The sequence below is a fragment of the Hylaeus anthracinus genome, unplaced genomic scaffold (genome assembly GCF_026225885.1).
Source record: "Hylaeus anthracinus isolate JK02 unplaced genomic scaffold, UHH_iyHylAnth1.0_haploid 4, whole genome shotgun sequence".
In the NCBI taxonomy this organism is placed as follows: domain Eukaryota; kingdom Metazoa; phylum Arthropoda; class Insecta; order Hymenoptera; family Colletidae; genus Hylaeus; species Hylaeus anthracinus.
Window position 1 is genome coordinate 12,067,885 of NW_026535289.1, and position 19,020 is coordinate 12,086,904.

Here is a 19,020-nt window from a genome sequence, read left to right on the forward strand (position 1 = left end):
GTAGAATAGCTCCCCTCCAGAAAGTAAAACGCACGCAGAACTCAAACTGTCGGTACGCTTCTCCGTCACCTGACCACCAGTCGTGATTTCAAATTAACCGGGACGAGGCGACGCGAGCTTTTATTAAATTCCATTTTTTTTTTTAACGTCCCCACGACGGTGATGTGTGCCCGCGGTGCATTGTTGATTCTCTGTTCGTTTTTGGTGTTCGTCGGCCACCATTGCCAGGAAAATGTCACGAGCGTCACGGAGGAGAACGCGCTAGCGAAACTGGTCAAAATGTTCTCCAAACCTGGAGCGTTCAAACGAGTGAGCTTTTGAAAAGTAATCGTACTCGTTTCGCGAACCGTCGATAACAATTTTCGAGGATCGAGCGAAACGTCAGAATTTCTAAACAGGGCCATTCTACTTTATTAAAATATTTTATAATGTTAGATCGTGAAAATCGATACTGCGCCTCCATATTCGATCCTTTGTAACTCTAGTTTTCGTAACGACGATTAAATATTTCTACTTAAACTAAAGTCGTGAATGATTTAATATAAAAGCACAGAATTCATTTCTACGGCTGATGTATATCTTCTTTAAACCGATTCCTATATAAATATGGGATAAAATGCCCATCCCTGGCGCGAAGGACTCTGAATCGGTTTGCTGCTACGAGTACCGGTACTCTATTGCGTAACAAAAAAAATAATTGTAACCGGAGAACGTCCGTACACGCACGAGTCTAACTATTACGAGTCCATGGGACTCTAGCGATTCCGAGAAGATCGTAATTACGATCCGTGTAATTAACGATTATACTTGTTCAAATGTTAGAGTTTGTAATTTACATGATGTATGAAATGTTTACTAGAGGCATAAATAGGTTAAGAACATTCGCAAACATTGCACGCTCGCTGACCGCGATGAACCTGTCTGGCACCACGTACTTTCAGATTAATGCAATACTGGGAGAAAATTCCATCGAGGACTCTTTCGTCTCCTGCCCAAAAGGTGAGGAAGGCCTCGAGTGCAGAAGAGCCGAAGCCCGTCGATCCGTCGACTGCCCAGAAGGTGAGCTCGACATATTAACCCTTTGCAAGATTCATTATTGACACATTCACGCCGGCGCTGCTATTTGTCTTTCTCGCCATGGGGCGGCGCGGTGGTACACGTCATCTGATAGACACGCGAGCGCGAGCCACCGGTGGTACGCGCCGCCCGATGAGAAAGTCAAGCGCGTGTCACCGATGATGGTACACGCCGACGTGAACGTGTTAAATTGCTTAATTTTTGAACCGTGCGGGTTACTGCTATGACATTTAGTTTACACGAATCTTCAGAGAATGGTGGTAACTCAAGCTGCTTTGGAAAAACAACGGTTTCCGCGGTATGCGATTGAGATTCTGACCTTGACATAGCCACTCCCACGGGCATTGTTTGCCCACGATAAATGCAAGCTTCGCGAGAGTGTTGATCTACGAATTAAACGCTAGATCTAGCGATCCGTGCGTCGCGTCCTCTAATTCACCGTGGCGCGGTAAATCACTTTCAGGAACGTTTCTACTTTCCCCGCGAAGATCAAGACGTGCGTGGATAATCGGGAAAAGTGACTCGATAAATACCGACGAAAAAAAAAACATTGCGCAACTAACGATGCTCGGTTTGATTAAAAGAAAAACTCGGGTAAACAAAAGCACGTGACTCGAAGAGCCATGGAGAGTTATCGAAGAGCTTTCGAATAGAAGGAGAAATACAAGATTACGAGTCAACCGATCATTTCGAACAGTATAATACGAACTTACATCACGGCTTTCATAAACTGCGCGACTTTTCGAGGTGAATCGAAGCATACATTACAGCCACTCCTGGACATGTTTTGCTCGCGCTAAATGAACGCCGCCGCGCGAAAGTGTTAATCTATGAATTAAACGCGCCTATGGATCGAATGGAATCCCGATCAAATAATTGATTCACATTGTAATTTAACCTTTTGTCCGTTATTTACCGCGAGCCAGCACAATGTAACCTCGACACTTGCATGCGAACCTCGTCCGTTGCATTGTGTTAAATCGCCAACTGGCCATTTGACAACGAACGGAATGGAAAGTGGAAGTGTTTCGTTTGAGAAAAAGCAGATTGCCGGGAGCTCCGTTACGAATCGTTGTTTCCGTAATCAAAAGCGCTCCGGAAACGTTTCTACTTCTTCGACATTAAGAAAATAACATCAACCCCTGAGGGGTTAAATCTTCAGACGACACTTTCTCCATTTAATAGCGAGGCTTCGAGAAGACCATATTTTTTTTTTTTTTTTTTTTTTACTATTCGTTCATCCGTGCTCGAAAACCGACTCGTAACTGACTCGAAATTGGGACATCCGCGGAGAAAGCCAGTTTTTAATGACGAAAAATTTACAAGCACAATTAAAAGTGTGGTTTCACCTTTTCCTAGAAATACACGTAACCCGTTGAACTGGGTGTCCCGCGAAGTGTGATGCACAGTGGATGTAGAATGCATTCGTACACCGATCAATTTCCCAAAAAACTTTTGTGTGAAATTGTAGTTTGTTAACTTCTTTTTTTATAATCAATGATACTTTACATATTCTCGGAAATCTTTAAGATAGATGTAGTCCAAACAACATTTACTAGTTAATATAATTTGTGAAATTAACAAAAACATGCGAAAAGTGGGTAAAAGTATAAAAGCAATAGGTACTTGTACGATTTTTATGGCGAACCATTTACAGTAGAGTTTGTAACGTAAACACATTAGTTTATGGCTTCGTACAAATTAGAAAACATCAAATTTCCAATAAAGTACTTTTAAAAATAGCTCTAATAGAGGAATGGAAAAAGATCCCACTTCTTATTAACTTCTAACTAATAATTTAGTTAATTTAATACTTAGAAGAGTTGCAATAAGTATAAAATCAAAAGAAAATCCCACTAAGGAAGTATTATATACTTATAAATTAATATAAATTTCTTTTTTTTTAATCAAGTTTTAAAGATTAAACAGTTGTACGAACACTTATTGCTTCAACATTTCTATCAATTGTTTTCTTTTTTTGTTAATTACGTAACTTACATAAATAGCTATTTTTTTTTGTTGTACTCTATCTATTCTAGAGATTTCCGAGAATATGTAGAACGTCATTGTTTATAAAAAATAAGTTACTAAATTACAATTTTACATAGTTTTTTTGGAAACTGATCGGTATACGAATACTTTCTACATCCACTGTAAATTTGAAAATGTCCTTTATATGATACAGAAAGAAAGAAGAAAAATGGATACGAACTTTAAGTTAACCCTAACGTTTCCAACGTGAATTTTCCTGTAGAATTGGGAACACGGGAAAATTGAATCTAGCCATATCGCGATAATTTGTATTGGTCGAGCATCGTGTCCCTCCTTTCACCGTCTAACGCGGGTAACGATGATTTAACGACCGAACTATCGTTACTCGTCCAATCTCGCATGGTCGCCTAATTACCACATCGAGAATGTAACCACGATGAAAACGATGCGCTCGATATCTCGGCATAATTGGTTCTCCTTTTACTCGACAATCTTCAAAATATTCTCTGCCTATGCTCCGCGAATTGATAATCGACTGACTCGTTTTACACGCGTTGCGTAATACGCTACTGTGCCTGAGATTTCATTCCGCATGCATCCCATCGGAAAACTCTATAAACAAATACCGTTACGAGGGGAGAGACTCGTGCGTTCCACCTTTGCGTGCGTCGTCACGAAAAGATTTACAGCGGTCCTTGGTTCTAGACCAGTTTCCACGTGAAAAATCCGCGCGTGATACGCGATACGGTTAGCCATTCCGTTCTTTTTCATTTCCAATCGCACTTGCGCTTATTCTACGCGAGGAATCGAGTGTCTTGCGTGTGATGCAACCGTCCATGAGTAACGGAATCGCGATGACTAATATCCGACGAGAGGCAAACGCACCTGTGGCAAAGTAGATTTGTAAAAAAAAAAGAAAGACAGATACGTAAGCAGCTTGCAGTGAGTACGGAAATTACTATGTAGGTATTGTAAAAAAAAATGACATCGTAAAAAATCTTGACAATGGGACCACCGGGGAAACATGCACTACAAGATGCAACAGGTTTCATTCCGACTGGTCGAGCCATCTCGGCGTAATCGGTGAACATACAAAAAAAAAAGAAATATTAGGTTGTCCCAAAAGTTTCTTTCGCTTTATTAACAAGTAATACATACGCAATATTTTATGTTACATTGCTGAATTGTGCACGATTCATTTTGCTCCATCACTGTTACGACATGAATATCTATGAAATTAGATTGTCTATTTATATAAACGCGACCACATAAAATAATTGAGTGCAACTCGCGAAAGAAACTTTCGAAACAACCTAATACATGTCGAATCGAGTAAACTTCTCCCTTTCGAAATCGGTTAAAAGTACAGAAGCTTTTCGCAAGATCGATTTCCTGACGAACAACTGATATGAGTATCGTTTCTTTTTCCTTCCAAAGGGGATTGTTACTGCTACAATTGCGCGACAGCTGGCCCGGAATTGTGGGCCTCGTGCTGCCGCGAAAGCTTGCGATGCTGCTCCCATCTCGCAGCGGCCTGCAGGACCTGCGACCATCCGACGCTGCATCCGTTCTGCTCGAAGCACTTCAAGAAATGCCTCGTCGAGTACGAGAAGAAACAGAACTGATTTAGTAACAAGCGTAGAACGAAACGGGACCAAGTGAAACAAGCCAACGATACTTGTTTGACGTTTCAACCAACGGGAGAGAATTTGAATCACAAAGTACGCATCTCTCTCGTTGGCAACGGCGACGCTACATACAGTTACTTCTCTTTATACACTAATAAGTAGTGTCTAATGTAAGTAATGAAAGCTTTACTTACACTATAAAGTAATGACTAACTTCAAATAGCGAATGTATAATTTATAAACAGCCTATCATTGAATTCTCGCTGCTGTTCAGGATTGAATAATAAAAGTGCGCCGTGACTCCCATAAAGGCTAATTTTCTTTTAAACTGTATCGCGAGCTTAAAAAGGTTAAGAACCACTGTCCCAACTGAATTGGTATGGTATCTTGCATAAGTTGAAAGTTTTACATCGAGTTTCTAAATATAGCGTTTATCATTCGACTTGCTAAACTGGTCCTCGTGTCATTTTTTGCTGTGGACATTTCGCTGCACGGGAACTAGGATACTGCGGAACGAATTGTGTCCGATTCGTAAAAATATTTACCGAAAACGTTCTCTTCTGCTTTGGTCGTGAAACGATCCTGCTGGATGATCCAGCCTGGAACCCGCGAACAACTGGTACTTTTCCATCTGAAGCTGCGAGTGACGTCCCGTGAGGTAACACGAAAATTCGTCCATGACATCTGGTGGTGATCTTGAATAATAAAGTCGGTTGATACGCCATGAAAACATACGAGACGCCATAATAAAAAACAAATGGCCAGAACGGAAAAGTACATATATGTAATACGTACATGGAAAAGTAGATGGAGTATTATCGCTTACTTTTTTAGCAGTAGCTAACAGGGAACAAAGTGGAGCACACTTTGCTCGAGCACACTTCAGTCGTTATCTTGTCATCCATACTCTGTAGACGGATATCAACGAGTCTCTAGAAAAAGTAAAAAAACAATAAGAACAAGAGGAACTCAAAGATTTCGTAATCAACAATGTCTCACGTTTCCTGGTCGATTGTTCACAAAAGGTCATCGATCCCGATAATCGTTGCATTAAAAAATAATAATAAACATCACTCGAGATACAATCATTGATAAGCTTTATTCGTGTAGTCTCCAGAGTATTCGGTAATCTGTACTTTTTTTTTTTTTTTTTTTTTTGTTAATAACAAAACCTATAAATTGTGTGGGGGGGGGGGAGGGGGGGGTCAGAGAGATTCTCGTCAGGTGGTCAGACTTAAGATACAACAGCACGAATTTTTTGGACGTAAAATTTTCCACGGTGCGTGCGTAGATCTGTTTTCCAGACGATACGGCGATCCGAGTATTATTCGATATTTTTCACATTCGTACATTCTATTTCCGCGACCCTACGAAACGTCGGACCACGTTTTCTTTTTGTTACACAGCTTTCCTTCGAGTGTATCAATCCTTTGCGATCCGGAGATCGGAAAATTCAGATCGCAAAAGGTTAAGAATACATTATTCTGCCGTTTTTAAAGTCCTGTATTTTTCTTTTTTTAATCATCAGATCCAAACCTTGGTTTATTTTTATTTTTAATGTTGTTTCGTTTCTAGCGCTACCGTTCTGCGCCAAATGTCCCAACGGTTTCCCTTCTTTTTAGAACATGAAATTACGTTAGCACTCGAAAGCACTTGACTCTTAAACAGCACCACGCAGAGGTGAAAGACAAGACTAGAAAGGAAGATAGGAAGAAACGTATTACAATGGCTCGTTTGTTTTTTTCTTCTTCTTTTTTTCCTTGTTTTCGCGTAAGATTGTCCATATTTCGGTGAACATAATCGACACGTCTTCACTTGGTTTGGGCCGATATTCGTCACGTGGGAAAGGAGATGGTTTAAGTAAACGCAAATATTTCGCACGAGGGATGGGCTGGGTACCTGAAACCACGAGTAGGTAATAGTTGCGCGTAAAAAGTATTGCACCTGAAGGCAGCGACGAATAACCTGACGTATTGTATTCTGTGGCGATCGAATATCAGACTTGCGTGTGTTTTGTATTCATTCATATGGCGTTAGTGTGGTGGTCGCTGTTATCGTTCATAAATGACGTAATAAGCGAAACAAAAAGTCATGTGGAAATGTTCTGATTTATAAAGTTTGCAGATGTATAAAAAAAATGTGTATGTCGTTATTAAGTTATTTATTTATATAAAATTTAATTATATAAAAAGAAGAAACATCACATTAATACCATATACACACGACTACGACACACATTTAATTGTTTCAATACAAATGTATTCGTGAGCCACGTATTCGTTAACTAGATTAAAATCTACCGAATGCTGAAACAGAATCGAGTACTCTGCATTTACTCGGCTGTCGGACACGAATTATACTCAGCATTCGCGCGATACCTGCGCGTAGTTGCACAGCTATCGAGTACAGCATGGGAATATTTTTAAGCATAACCACAAACAGAATACAAAATAGTAAGGTATTCGAAATACATTTCGTCCATCCCTGCCCGAGGCTCTGGTATATTTAGGGTCTGGAAAGTTTCATACCACATTGGCACACTGACTCAAAAGTATCGTTCCACCGCTACAGACTCGCGATGCGTAAGGTAGATGCGCACACGCTCGTTGTCTTGTATCTGCAACGATCAAGAGATATTTTCGTGGCCAAGGTACTGCTTCAAAAATTGCAGCAACGCGTGACCCTCTATACAAATGTTTCACACAAAAACTTTATTTCTTTTCCAAATATACAAACATCTCGAATAAATTAGGATCAACAAAGGTTACGAAATACAGTTCACGATTCGTTCTCTGATTAATCCCTGTTCAAAATTCGTCACCGATCGAGGTTCCAGTATCTAAACGTACCTATATGACAAGAAACTTTCAAAACTTCGACCCAATATGGATGAAATACCCCGACTGGAAGTTTCAGGTACCCGATACCCCTGCTATGCATGTTAAAATAACGATATATTGGATGTAACATATGCAAGGATAGGTAATTTTCTTTCTTGATGCTATCTTAGAGCATATACAATCCAGGACCACGTGGGAAGACTTATCGATATAATGTTTTCATTTTCTTCGTCATGGCCCTCTTTATGTACATCCCAATTGAGCTTAAGAACCGTATATCGACAATAGCAATATGCCTCATTTACGATTTCACATCAGGAGAATTGTACTTTAAACATTGTACTACTAATTAGTCTCTTGTATATTTCTGGACTTTATGTGCTCTAAGATATAAAACAAAAAGGAACATCTTCCTTGTATACATCATAATTAATTTAAGAAGAGCGATCAACATTTCGTTAGTTATCAATATACCAGATGTTGCAACACAATGTATAATAATGGCAGAGAAAGATGTTTTCCTTTCATTATTCCTTAGAATCTCGATATACGAAAATCTAGCATGTAGCAGACGGAATATCTTGTGTACGAAAAGTATTAAACATTTCATTCTAGTATTATCCCAAGAGTCAAAATACAAAAATGCGATAACTTCACGTCCTGTCGATGAAAGTATGATTGAAACGTAATCACATGCGTCAGAGATAGGTGTAATTTGTATCTAGATATTTTGAATAACGAATAAAGGATAAACTGTTTATCCATTACTCGTTACGCAAAAAAAAAAAAGAAACTTAGAATCTCAGTTATAGATTGAAATATAACGAACTAGAAATTTCACTGCTCCATCGAATGAACGTAACGAATAAATTGCTATGCGTTATTATTCGTAATCTACTATTCGAAGAAAATTTAGCCCATTTCTGGCGGTGCGTGTTACAAAAACCGTGTTCTTCCTTGCTCCCGTGTTGACGAATAAAATCGGTTTTACGCGACAGGAGGATAGAGACAGCGGTAGAGCGTCCTGGCAACAATGATAAATATTGACAATGATATTATTTCGATTTCTCTTACACAAAAAACACAGATCTTGATCTATTATGCGATCGTTAGACGTTACTTTATGGTGTACATGTTTATATCAAGTATGAGTTGAAAATCTATCACGTAGTACAAAGAGAGATGATTATGCTATTTTTAGTTTATTAACTTGTATCATATACCGAGAAATATCAAGACTACAGTTAACTATATATTTAGTGATTCGGAAAATTTGTGACCAAGATCGGTTTAGCCGGAATCAATGAAATCAGATTATTAGTGTGAAGGGGGGGGGGTGTTGTAGTAGTAGTAATAGTAGTAGTAGTAGTAGTGATGATAAGTATTGCTGGGACGTGTGCCGGAGATTTGTAACTCTTTAAAGTGCAGATTCTTTTTTGTGGTTTTTTTTTCTTGCTTGTTTACTAAAGAGAGGATACGTCGTAAAAATTCGGTCGCCTGCCACTTTGTTGACCGGTTTCGGTAAAACTTCGGATACATATGTACTGTTAAGATTTCGTTAAATACTTTTACATCGACGTGACACATGAAATCAATCGCGCTATCATTAATTTATATACCCTAGTCGACAGTTTCATTCCTTTCTTTGTTTTCTTCTTCATTTTTCTTTTTATATATAATATATATATATATATAGATTTGAAACGTTCAATCGTCGGCAAATCTTTTACGTTTTCGTCTTCAACGAATCCTGCATCGATGTGAGCCAAAGTCTTATAATTATTATTACGAAGAGTTCCCTACGACGATTTGTGCGCGAATGACACTCGTGTCACTCTCTAACTTAAAAACTTGCTGAATGCATGTTCTGTCTTGTATCGACGAAAGAAAGGAAAAATGAAATTACTATCACTCCCACATTCATTTGCTGACTATCACTGACACATACACACACGCAGTTCTTACAAAGATCGGTTTTGTCGTAGCTACAACTTTCTCTCATTTTTCTTCTTTTCTCTCACCCTCTTTCTCTCGTATTAGAATCGCCTTAAAAATACTCACAGTTCGAAGAAAATAAAGAGATATACACAGAGTACAGGTACCGCCGATGGTTAGAAATAATTCAAACCACCAACTGAAGGTCGGCTTAATTATGAGGGTCTACAAAAAGATTCCACCCTTTTCATCAGCTTTGTTGTTTCGCCACGTATTTTCACCCATCAATTATCACTACTATCGTTAGATCAACCAATTCAATTATAATCACGTAACACTTATTACTGTCCTTAGTGCCTTATAGATGTCCATTTGGTTCTTTATATATATGTATAATGTAATAATTGAAGCAATTAAATCCATTCGTGTGCGTCCGAGTTATTATGCACTTGATTCCGATTGATTGACATATACACCCAGTTTTCATTTATAGTATTGTTAATACCAACACAGGGTAACGAGTGCAAAGAAACTGCTGTTATACATTTAAAGACCTTTTAGACATTTTTTTTCGCTGATCATCGTGAATCGTAAATAATGTTTCGCTTCAAAACCAAATATTACGGTAACCGTGTACCAACGTAACCGACAGCTTAGGGTTCTTTCTTTTCTTCTCAGAGAGGCAACTAAACCTTGAATCTCCGGGGTAACAATAACATCACACTCACAACGTCAATTCATATTCACAATCCGATGCTTGAATTTCCTCTTCACAAATATTACATGTAGTGTCTGTCCATTATTCCGGTTTGAGCTTCACTTTATAATAAAGATACCAATCGCACGACCGATATATTATCCTAAGTGTATGGAGAGTACGCGACTCTGCCGCGCACCCTCGGATCCCTTTAGTACGATGTCGTGGAAAAAGAATACGAGCATCTTCCTTCTCGATATTCTCTAACACAGCTCTGCAGTTTTATTTATTTGCATTTACTGTTCGATCTTTAAATGCGTCTGGTTACGTCTTCCAATTGTGTGGATGAGCTCGCGGTGGAGCCTGATTACCCTGCGCCTGAGACGCTTGCGACGGAATCATGTCAAGCAAATATTGGCGTTGCAAGTCCGCCGCTTGTCGTTGTAATTCTGCGAGACCCTTCCCACCAGCCTGCGCCATCGCTAACTGGTAAGGGTACAATATCGAGGTAAACGGCGGCATCATGTGAGCAGGAAGTGGTTGATGAGGCGGCAGACCTGGTACAGGATTTTTTGCCAACTCTGGAAAACAAAAATTGTACTTATTCGTAAGTGCTCCTTATTATTTGTATCAATGAAAATGTTAATACCGGAAACGAATTGAACCGATAGCTTCGAATATTGTAGAATTACCTCTGAACAACTGTTGATGCAAAGCAGCTGCAGCAGCGGCATGGTGAGGGCTGAACTTTCCACTTTCAGCCAATTTAACCAGTTCTTGCAGTTTAGGCGCAGGTGGGGTTGGTGCCAACGTAGGTGCCGGTGGTACTTGCGGTGGAGGGGCTGGTGGTGTAGCGACTCTTCTCGTAGGAGTAGCTGCTTTAGGAACTGGTTTTGGAGCTGGTGGATCTGGACTTGGACACGCTGCCTGTGCCAACCTCTGTTCTATTTCTTGTTCCTGCTGCAGTGCCTTTACGAACGCTGTTTTTAACCTGCGAATGCATTTATTCGTTACTATATCGCAACGAGAAACGGTAGTCGATGCTATTGAACGTATTTCGTTTCGAATACGATACATACCGATTAGTGTGTTCTGCTTTGAGAGCTTTCTTGACGTTAGTCGTTACACAATGTTCGCATATAACTCTAGGATCGCGACCTGCCGGAGGTCTCTGGAAAGTTGCATGCTGTCCTCTTGGGCCTTCTTTCTTGCCACCGGTGATGGGTTTTTCCCACTTCCAGACAGGTGTAAAATCCGTTTTGCATTGGGTACATTCAAATGGTTCCGGAGGTGGTGGTATAGCCGGCTCCTTAGTAATAAAATCAACCACGTGTTCCAAACCCACCAAGTATATGAATTCTCCATTCGAGGGATTCGGTACAAAATGCATCTCCGGCGGTGGCGGTTTCGGAGGTGGTATTTGCAACAACGTTTTTTCGAGTTGCTTTCTTAAAGCCAATTTAGCAGCCGCCTGACGTTGCGCAGGCGTCTGATTATCATCTCTTGGTCTCTCCTATAGTTTTAGAAACAAACGTTAAATTCGCGTGGGAAATTTGGTTGGAACTTTGTTTTTAAACTTGCTATAATCAAATGAACCGATAAGGTATATAATAAATATGAGAAACGGGAAGGAAGAGACGGAAATGTAACAAGGTTAAATACAGCGAAAGAAATTATACTGTGTTATTGGGAAGGTAAGAAAATAGTACAATATTTAATAAGAAGTTAGAGTGACGAGAGACTAAATATACTTTGACTAGTGGATATACCTGTTCTGAAATCACAGGTGTGCTTAAGGATGCGGTGGTTTTATTTTCTTGAGATCCAACAAGCAGCTTTGTGTTTACAAAAACACAAGTACGGTTATTTACATAATTCACAAGTATGACAAATAGTGTAATAAGTATATTTAAAAATATAACAAATAACTATGGTATAAGACTATATTCGAATTGTACTCGTTCTCAAAAGTATTATATGTTTAGCAATGCAATATATTGTACCTTACTTACTTGATGTGCAGGAGCAGGAGTTGGATCTTTCGTGGACCTTTCTGTTCGGTCTGCAGGTGCATGATAATTGGATACGTTTGGCGTTGCGCTAGGTGGCCTGCCCCTAGGATGCGGTGGTTGCGGTATTATCATGTTAGGTGGAATACCAGTACTGGAAGAAGAACTTCGAGCAGCCGTAGGTGGTAATAACATTCCAGGTGGAGGAGCGTGTATACTGCTCCTGCTCGGCGCAGGCTGTCCTCTAAGTAACGGCGGTGGTGCTTTCCCTGTCCTATGACTGAAGAAAAAATATTTTAATAATAATAAATAAACGTGCATACTTGGAAAATAATACTCTATTGGTCTTACCTATGGGCGGCTGGTTGTACCGTGACCGGTGGTGGTAATTTACTGGGTACTTTCGGTACCGCAGCAATATTTTCTTTCAACTGTTGCGATTGCCGCAATTTTTTCAACAATACCAATTTCATTTCCTCCGATCTTAATTCCTCCCTTAATTTCCTAAGCGTCCTTTCGCGTTCAGCTAATTCATCGGACGACAGTTCCTTTATCGGAGGGAGAGGTGGCATATCACCTAATAAATAGCAATTCTAAATATTTATTTCAATCGCAACGATTATATAGCGTGTAGTACGCGATATCCAAAGCTTACATATAACAATATATTAGGCTACAATATTTGAACTATAAATAAATATGTTATTTTTATAGTTAACCTTCATCGCTGTCTGCATTTCCATTCACGTAGCCATTTATCCTACGTTCATCTGGACTCTCAGCATAACTTATTTCAATTCTAGGTCTAAGATTGCGACGCGTTTTCCTATCATCCCCAGATTTTGGAGCCAGGATTCCCCTTGATGTGTTTTGGATGTTACGTGCTTCCGGCATGTTGTTATCTAGATTAGGACTCGAAGAGTAATGAAGACCTAAATCTAACGGTCCTCCTACGTCACCAGAGTTAACTGCAATCGATGGGGAATTCCTCCTACCACTGCTGCTGAAAAATACATGTTGCACCGTATAAAAAATTATTGGAAATGCAGAATGTAACTTATACATGTGTATATAAAGAAGAAAAACCCAATTGTGTACAAAAACTTCTAATTATCATGGCGATAAGAGTACACTTTTCTTATCGCAAAGTACTGTAACGCATAATACATAACAATAGCCTGGTTTCGTAATCGCAGCAACGTAAACAAGAGCAATTTGGAAACAACACAGTTTTCAACAAATTCCTTTCGTACACTGTCCAAATGCGAAGGAAGCAGACCCAACAAAAATATTTCTTTGAATTTACCTAACACTCAAGTCCACTACCGCATCTCCGTCCAAATCCATGGCTTCCATTCTTTCAAATGCCAAAACTCTACGAAAAAAAAACACATAGTATTTATTAATAAACTACGATTTATCTGGTCCACTTCAATTGGATCGATTTCAACAATAACGACACACAGCGAACACGTTCGCCGGGGACGAGGAGGAGGAGGAGGGGGGAGGAAAGGGGGGGAGGAAAGGGGGGTACTAAAAAACACTACAAAGAAGCCAACGGGCAGACGTGTGCGAGGGCAACTGTTTCGCAATGCTGTTGATTCGAAAGCGATAGAGAAGAAAAGAGATTCGCCGCGGCGGAATAAAAATAACTGGGGTTACCAAAAATCTCCGTTCGAGCATTCCGTTCATATCCACCGGAGCATCGTGCTTCCCTCTTTTTCACGGAGCCAACGACTCGTCCGCGACCACGCAATCACAACACCAGCAGACACCACACAACCGGTAACAACGCGATCGACGAGCTCGTGCAGAACCGAAAAACACGAACGATCCAAAAATTCGCGTGCACGGAGACTTTTGCAACGCGGCCGATCGGCCCCGATATCCACGGAAGCAATGTCCTAACCTAACCTCCGCGGAATTCTAAAGACGTTTCAAGGAAGAAACGTACGTTCCTCGGGGATCGTGCACGAGGAAGATATTGGCGCGCTTTGCTTGGCCCGCCGGCGGGGCACGATACGCCGCGTGCCCTACCGTCCTCGTCTCTCTCTAGCACGAATTTACTCGCGAAGAAGGTTGGCGGCACACGAGATCGAAGAATTGAATTTGATGCTTCGGAAGTGGCGTCTCGGCACAATGGCAGCTAAGCGTAGCGGTACAAGACCGTGGCGAAGGGGGAGGGGGGAGGGGTGCCCTGTACCGCGAGGGGAGAGGTACGGTCGCACATTAATTATTTCTCCCCTCACCCCGTCGACAGTCTCTCTACCCCCTCCACGACAGTCAGCCACTCACCCACACGAGGCGGCATCGGAACGGGCTAGAAACCAATCTCTTTCTCTTTCCCTCTGCCCTCCCCCCCTGTTTCTCTGCGGATTTTCCCGAATTTCGTCTCCGTACTTCTCCCTTTACCACCCCCCCCCCTCTTGCACACACCTCCCGCGCCCTTATGCCCTACGGGAAATCGATTTTTCGACGGAGTCCCCACTGCCGGCCTTCCCCGGCCCCGGAGGGACGAAGGAGTTACAATGTTTTTGCAACGTGTATTTGATATCGTCCACGCATCTCGTAATTACTATTGTATCGGTGAAACCGAGCGCGACCTCTAGGTAATACGCAGTGGCGTATTATGCCCGTAGGCGAAGACGGGCGAAATTTTCGTACTAATCTCGAGTAACTGAACGATAGATAAACCGCCTGCCTTTTGGTCCGTTACGTTACTAACGATGATAATCGAAGTCTTTCATAAAATGAAATTAAACCGTGGGATTGAACGGATCGAATTTGATCTAAATCGATGGAGTAGCGAAATTTCTATTCTTTCGTGTACCATTCGAATAAAATTTCACCCATCTTCAAGGCAAACAAGACATCTGCCTAGACCAGTGGCGCACCCAGAGGGAGGAGGTGCAAGCGTGCAATTGCGTCTCTTCTACGAATATCTATTTTTTAACCGGTAAAATTTGTTTAAATGCAAATGCATAATAACAAATTTATCTATGCATTATTTGTCTTGTCCCTCGTGAAGGTATGGGTCACCGATACCAATACCGCGCTATTTGCTACTCTCTTCTCTTAAAGTGGCGACTCGAGGGCGGCATTTCATTACGCATCTTTTCGTCGGACGTTTTGCTTTTTTAAATATCGCGATCTCTCGCGAGCACGCTTTCAGAGCGTCGTAACGCGAAGAAATTAACTAGTTCACGGAGTTTCTCTCGGATCTCCCGCCTTGCACACTTTCCAGATCACGTGACAGAGTAGGGTCTCTAAACTCTCGAATTGATGTCATAACATTTTTCATTTCCAGCCTTAGTTACTTTGTTCGTCGATCGTCGGCGAACAGATAAGTAAATTCAAGTTACGTGTGCGTAACAGTGACATTGTTTCTACTCTTCCACTACGCGGTCATTTAAATAACTGTGTGTTTCATGAATAATATATCGCGTAAAGGTGGAAAAACTTCCTTATTGGAATGTTCTTGGTTTTGTAACAAATAAAAACAAACGTTACATCTGTTAATTTACGATAATTTTTTTGTTTTAATTAAGATGAGGAAATAATATCTAGCATACAAATTTGATTTAATTTAATAAATATATATTTTGTTGATCGAACTACTTTCTAATATCACATAAATTAACTTCCCTCGAAAATAGGGCCGTGTAAATATCAGCACGCGGGTCCCGTAATTGCTGGCTACGCCACTGGGTCTGTCCCTTTTGAAAATATCTTTTGTTCATGGGTCAATCTGGCAGAAAATTACGAGCGAGGTAAAGAGCGTCGAATCCTTGAACTGGCCTCCGGAACCCTAAAGCGACCTACGGCAATCTTCCACTTTCTTCCTAACCTAATAAACGAATGCCACTGTTACGGTAACTTAGCGAGCTAATCTTATCGGTGAGCAAATTGTTTGATTGCGAACCAAATTATCCGACCCAAAACAGAAACGGTACTCTCCGTTGCTCGTGCTGAAATTCCCGACTGTGCGAGCACCGTTATCGTAGGAAAATAGAAAAATCACGAGCGTAACAAAATCGCGTAACATCGATTCGTATCAATTCGACGTCTCGCCTTTTTATCGTCGCTTATGTATTAATAAGTTACCGACGCGAGTTTGACGTTACGCTGAATCATCGAGCCCCGGAGATATCGAAATTTGTTATTCGCGTAAAAGGATCGAATCTTGTCCGTAGGCGAGTGAAAATGTCGAGGAGATTGGCAAAACTCTTACCTAGATACGAATTTCGAATCATGGGTAAAAGGAAACGACTAAGCATTTGAACTTGAATTATAGGTAGAAATATTTCACGTAAAAATGTAATTGTTCGGTCTCGGTGGAATGAAATTTCGTCCAGCTCTGACTGTGGCCAGCTGGAGAAATTATTCTCGGAATAATTTTCGGAGGTTTCGCGTGTTGAAAAGAGGGATATTTCTCACGCCGCGAAGATTATTCAGGGGCAATGTTCACAGCTCCGTGCAGTACACGCGAATGGCTCGTTGGCGACGTGCGACGCCACCTCGCACGGGGCGACGGACACGCGACTCTATGTTTCCGCGTGCACAATGTGTATTTCCTCCTACATTGATAATCGCACCTTCCCTTGGAACGGTGCACCGGTAGTGTTTTGACCACCCTCGCACGCCAACGCCTGCCGCGTTCAGGAAGGCACACGTACCTGGGAGGAGGTCAGTCGATCGGAAAGCTGGCCTGAATTTGTATAAATCGTTCGGCATACAAATCAATTACGCGAAGCGTAGGGAACAGGGGCAGGCAGCAGGCACGCAGTTAGGCAGACAGTTAGGCAGCCAAGGCAGCCGGTTCGCTTTCCACTCCACTTCACTTCACTCCACTACGACACATTACACTCGATATCCAGTGGTTCTTAACCTTTTCGAGCTTACGGGCACGATTCGCGCAAAGACTCTTCTTAGTCTTCCCGGGCTCACGGCGCGAGTTTCAAAAAAAAAAAAAACCACTTGGCACGGTTCTCGTTCCCCAACGAGTACGGTGTAACGGTTTTAAAAACAATGCAAAAATAGGAATTCATCGGGTCTGTTGGCAAACATTCGCGGTGACTCGCATAGCCGCCGTTCACAGCACGCTGGTGTGCCGCGGCCACAGCGGTTAAGAATCACTGCTCTATACTATCGCTTACGTATGTACAATGACATGGCGCACACACCACGTACCGCAGTCAGTGTACGCCGTGGACTTCTCGCTTCCCTCCCTGTCGCGAGCACACTTTACCGCCTCGCGACCGTGCTGCACGCACGATTTCCGCATGTTTCCAACCTTTTTCGTACGGCACACACGCGCATCGCGTTTACCATTGTATATACGAACGGATACGTTCTACGCGATCACATATACCGTAGCACTGTACACAGTTTTGACGCGTGCCAACGATAACCGTAAAACGAACGTCGCGATTCCCAAAATCCCAGACGCACAACTTTGGCCAGGCTACCTTCCGCGCAAACGAGAAAAAATTCACACCGCCTCTGCGCAAAAATTAACGAGAGTGATTCAATATGGCGGCCTTGTCCGCCGTTGATGTCTTCCCCTCCTCCGACGCTCGTTTCGCCGGGCATCGTCGCCGTCGTCACTCCTCCCCTGCGCCTCTTGTCCCCTCGTGTCTCTGTCTCTGTCTGCCGGCATCGAAGGTGTATAACGCCATGTGGACGCGGGACGAGGGGCGAAAGACGGGAAGTCGGTGAGGGCCCGGTGGGGTAGGGGGTAGACAGTGGATCTTGTCGCCCCCGTTGGCCCCCGGTATCGTTTGTCGGAAAAAGCGCCGCTGCTAGCTACGGGGCTTACCGGAAGCACCCCACGGACTTTGTAAATGCGCCTACGAAAGGGGCTTGACAGTCGTCTAAACAAATCCACGTGCTTCTGCGCATTCCCTTCTCTCCGAACCTGCACCGGTAACCGCCAATCGGGCACTGGACGCGGCATATTGGAGGGCATTTCAAATCGGATCAGTTTTAAAACGTCTGGCCAAGCGTAGTGATGTTAGCACCCCCAAATGCAAATTTTGATAAAAATCAAATTCCATTCGCTTGTCCACGATTTATCCACGTTTGTCCAACCACAATTTTCATTTGTCCACCTTTCAGAAAAAAGTTACACCACAAACAAGCCATTTGAAGTTAATACACCTATATAGACCTTTTTTTTTTAGGGTTTCCTTAAAAAATGTGTCTTTCCACAGTTTGTCCACTAATGTTTTTCGTTTGTCCAACAAGTATTTTCGTTTGTCCAATCGATATTTTCGTTTGTCCACCCTCCAGAAAAAAGATACACTTCAATTTTAGGAGAAGTTTCATCATTTGTCATTTGTCTTCGTTTTATCAATTTTGTAGCTAATTGTTTCTGTCTGCGCAGAACCACTAACAAGGTGGAACGGAGAAAAATCTGGAAAACCAGAAAATTCAGCGTTTTTTCAAAAATTCGTATCTCCGCCATTTTTTAAACCGAAGCGCTGACCTTTTGGGAACAAGTAGTGATCGATATGGTCTTTGTGTGCGCAAAAAGCGTGGATTGTCGGATAGGTAGTTTTCTCACAATCGCAATTTGAATTTTTCTTTCTTCCATCAGGCTTGTACCGTAAGACCGATTTTTATTTTTAATAAAGATTTGAATAGTTGACGTCGTCTACTACAAAACGTATATTCTAGTTTTTCGGTAAAATGTGTTGAACAGGTTGACGCAGAGAGATTATTTTGAGTAAATAAACGTGTGTGTTTACTTAAAAAAACTTTACTTGTACTTTTTTCTTTTTATAGCAAAAGTTCGGTTTCTTTTTAGACAGACCGTGTACATCGAATAATGCACGATACAA

General features: G+C 41.6%; 2 protein-coding genes across 8 annotated transcripts; one reads left to right on the forward strand and one right to left on the reverse strand.

The window, feature by feature from the left end:
• The first annotated feature begins 14 nt into the window (after positions 1 to 14).
• On the forward strand, positions 15 to 5,532 carry LOC128894701 (uncharacterized). Its single transcript, XM_054156629.1, has 3 exons — positions 15 to 309; positions 942 to 1,059; positions 4,507 to 5,532. The coding sequence occupies exons 1-3, from the start codon at positions 163 to 165 to the stop codon at positions 4,692 to 4,694; spliced, it is 453 nt and encodes a 150-aa protein (XP_054012604.1). The 5' UTR covers positions 15 to 162; the 3' UTR covers positions 4,695 to 5,532.
• A 1,311-nt stretch (positions 5,533 to 6,843) lies between these two features.
• Positions 6,844 to 17,789, reverse strand: LOC128894704 (transcriptional repressor p66-beta). 7 transcript variants are annotated; one of them, XM_054156633.1, is made up of 9 exons: positions 17,369 to 17,789; positions 13,485 to 13,553; positions 12,898 to 13,178; positions 12,530 to 12,755; positions 12,173 to 12,458; positions 11,939 to 12,004; positions 11,249 to 11,682; positions 10,862 to 11,160; positions 6,844 to 10,750 (listed from the first exon to the last, which is right to left on the reverse strand). In XM_054156633.1, exons 2-9 carry the CDS (start codon positions 13,532 to 13,534, stop codon positions 10,494 to 10,496), a joined length of 1,899 nt encoding a protein of 632 aa, XP_054012608.1. In that variant the 5' UTR covers positions 13,535 to 13,553; positions 17,369 to 17,789; the 3' UTR covers positions 6,844 to 10,493. The 7 variants fall into 7 exon arrangements, with proteins under 7 accessions (XP_054012608.1, XP_054012609.1, XP_054012607.1 ...); XM_054156634.1 differs by having other exon boundaries at positions 17,362 to 17,789; XM_054156632.1 differs by having other exon boundaries at positions 16,855 to 17,788.
• Positions 17,790 to 19,020: the final 1,231 nt, after the last annotated feature.

Bases quoted from the DNA above. Each gene is read 5' to 3' on its own strand.
- LOC128894704 (XM_054156630.1), bottom strand. From the start codon at position 13,534: ATGGAAGCCATGGATTTGGACGGAGATGCGGTAGTGGACTTGAGTGTT. The intron at 13,182-13,484 runs GTAAATTCAAAG...TGTATTTTTCAG, and splicing joins GTAGTGGACTTGAGTGTTAG to CAGCAGTGGTAGGAGGAATT. The intron at 10,751-10,861 runs GTAATTCTACAA...TTTGTTTTCCAG, and splicing joins GCATCAACAGTTGTTCAGAG to AGTTGGCAAAAAATCCTGTA.
- LOC128894701 (XM_054156629.1), top strand. From the start codon at position 163: ATGTGTGCCCGCGGTGCATTGTTGATTCTCTGTTCGTTTTTGGTGTTC. The intron at 310-941 runs GTGAGCTTTTGA...ACGTACTTTCAG, and splicing joins AACCTGGAGCGTTCAAACGA to ATTAATGCAATACTGGGAGA. The intron at 1,060-4,506 runs GTGAGCTCGACA...TTCCTTCCAAAG, and splicing joins ATCCGTCGACTGCCCAGAAG to GGGATTGTTACTGCTACAAT.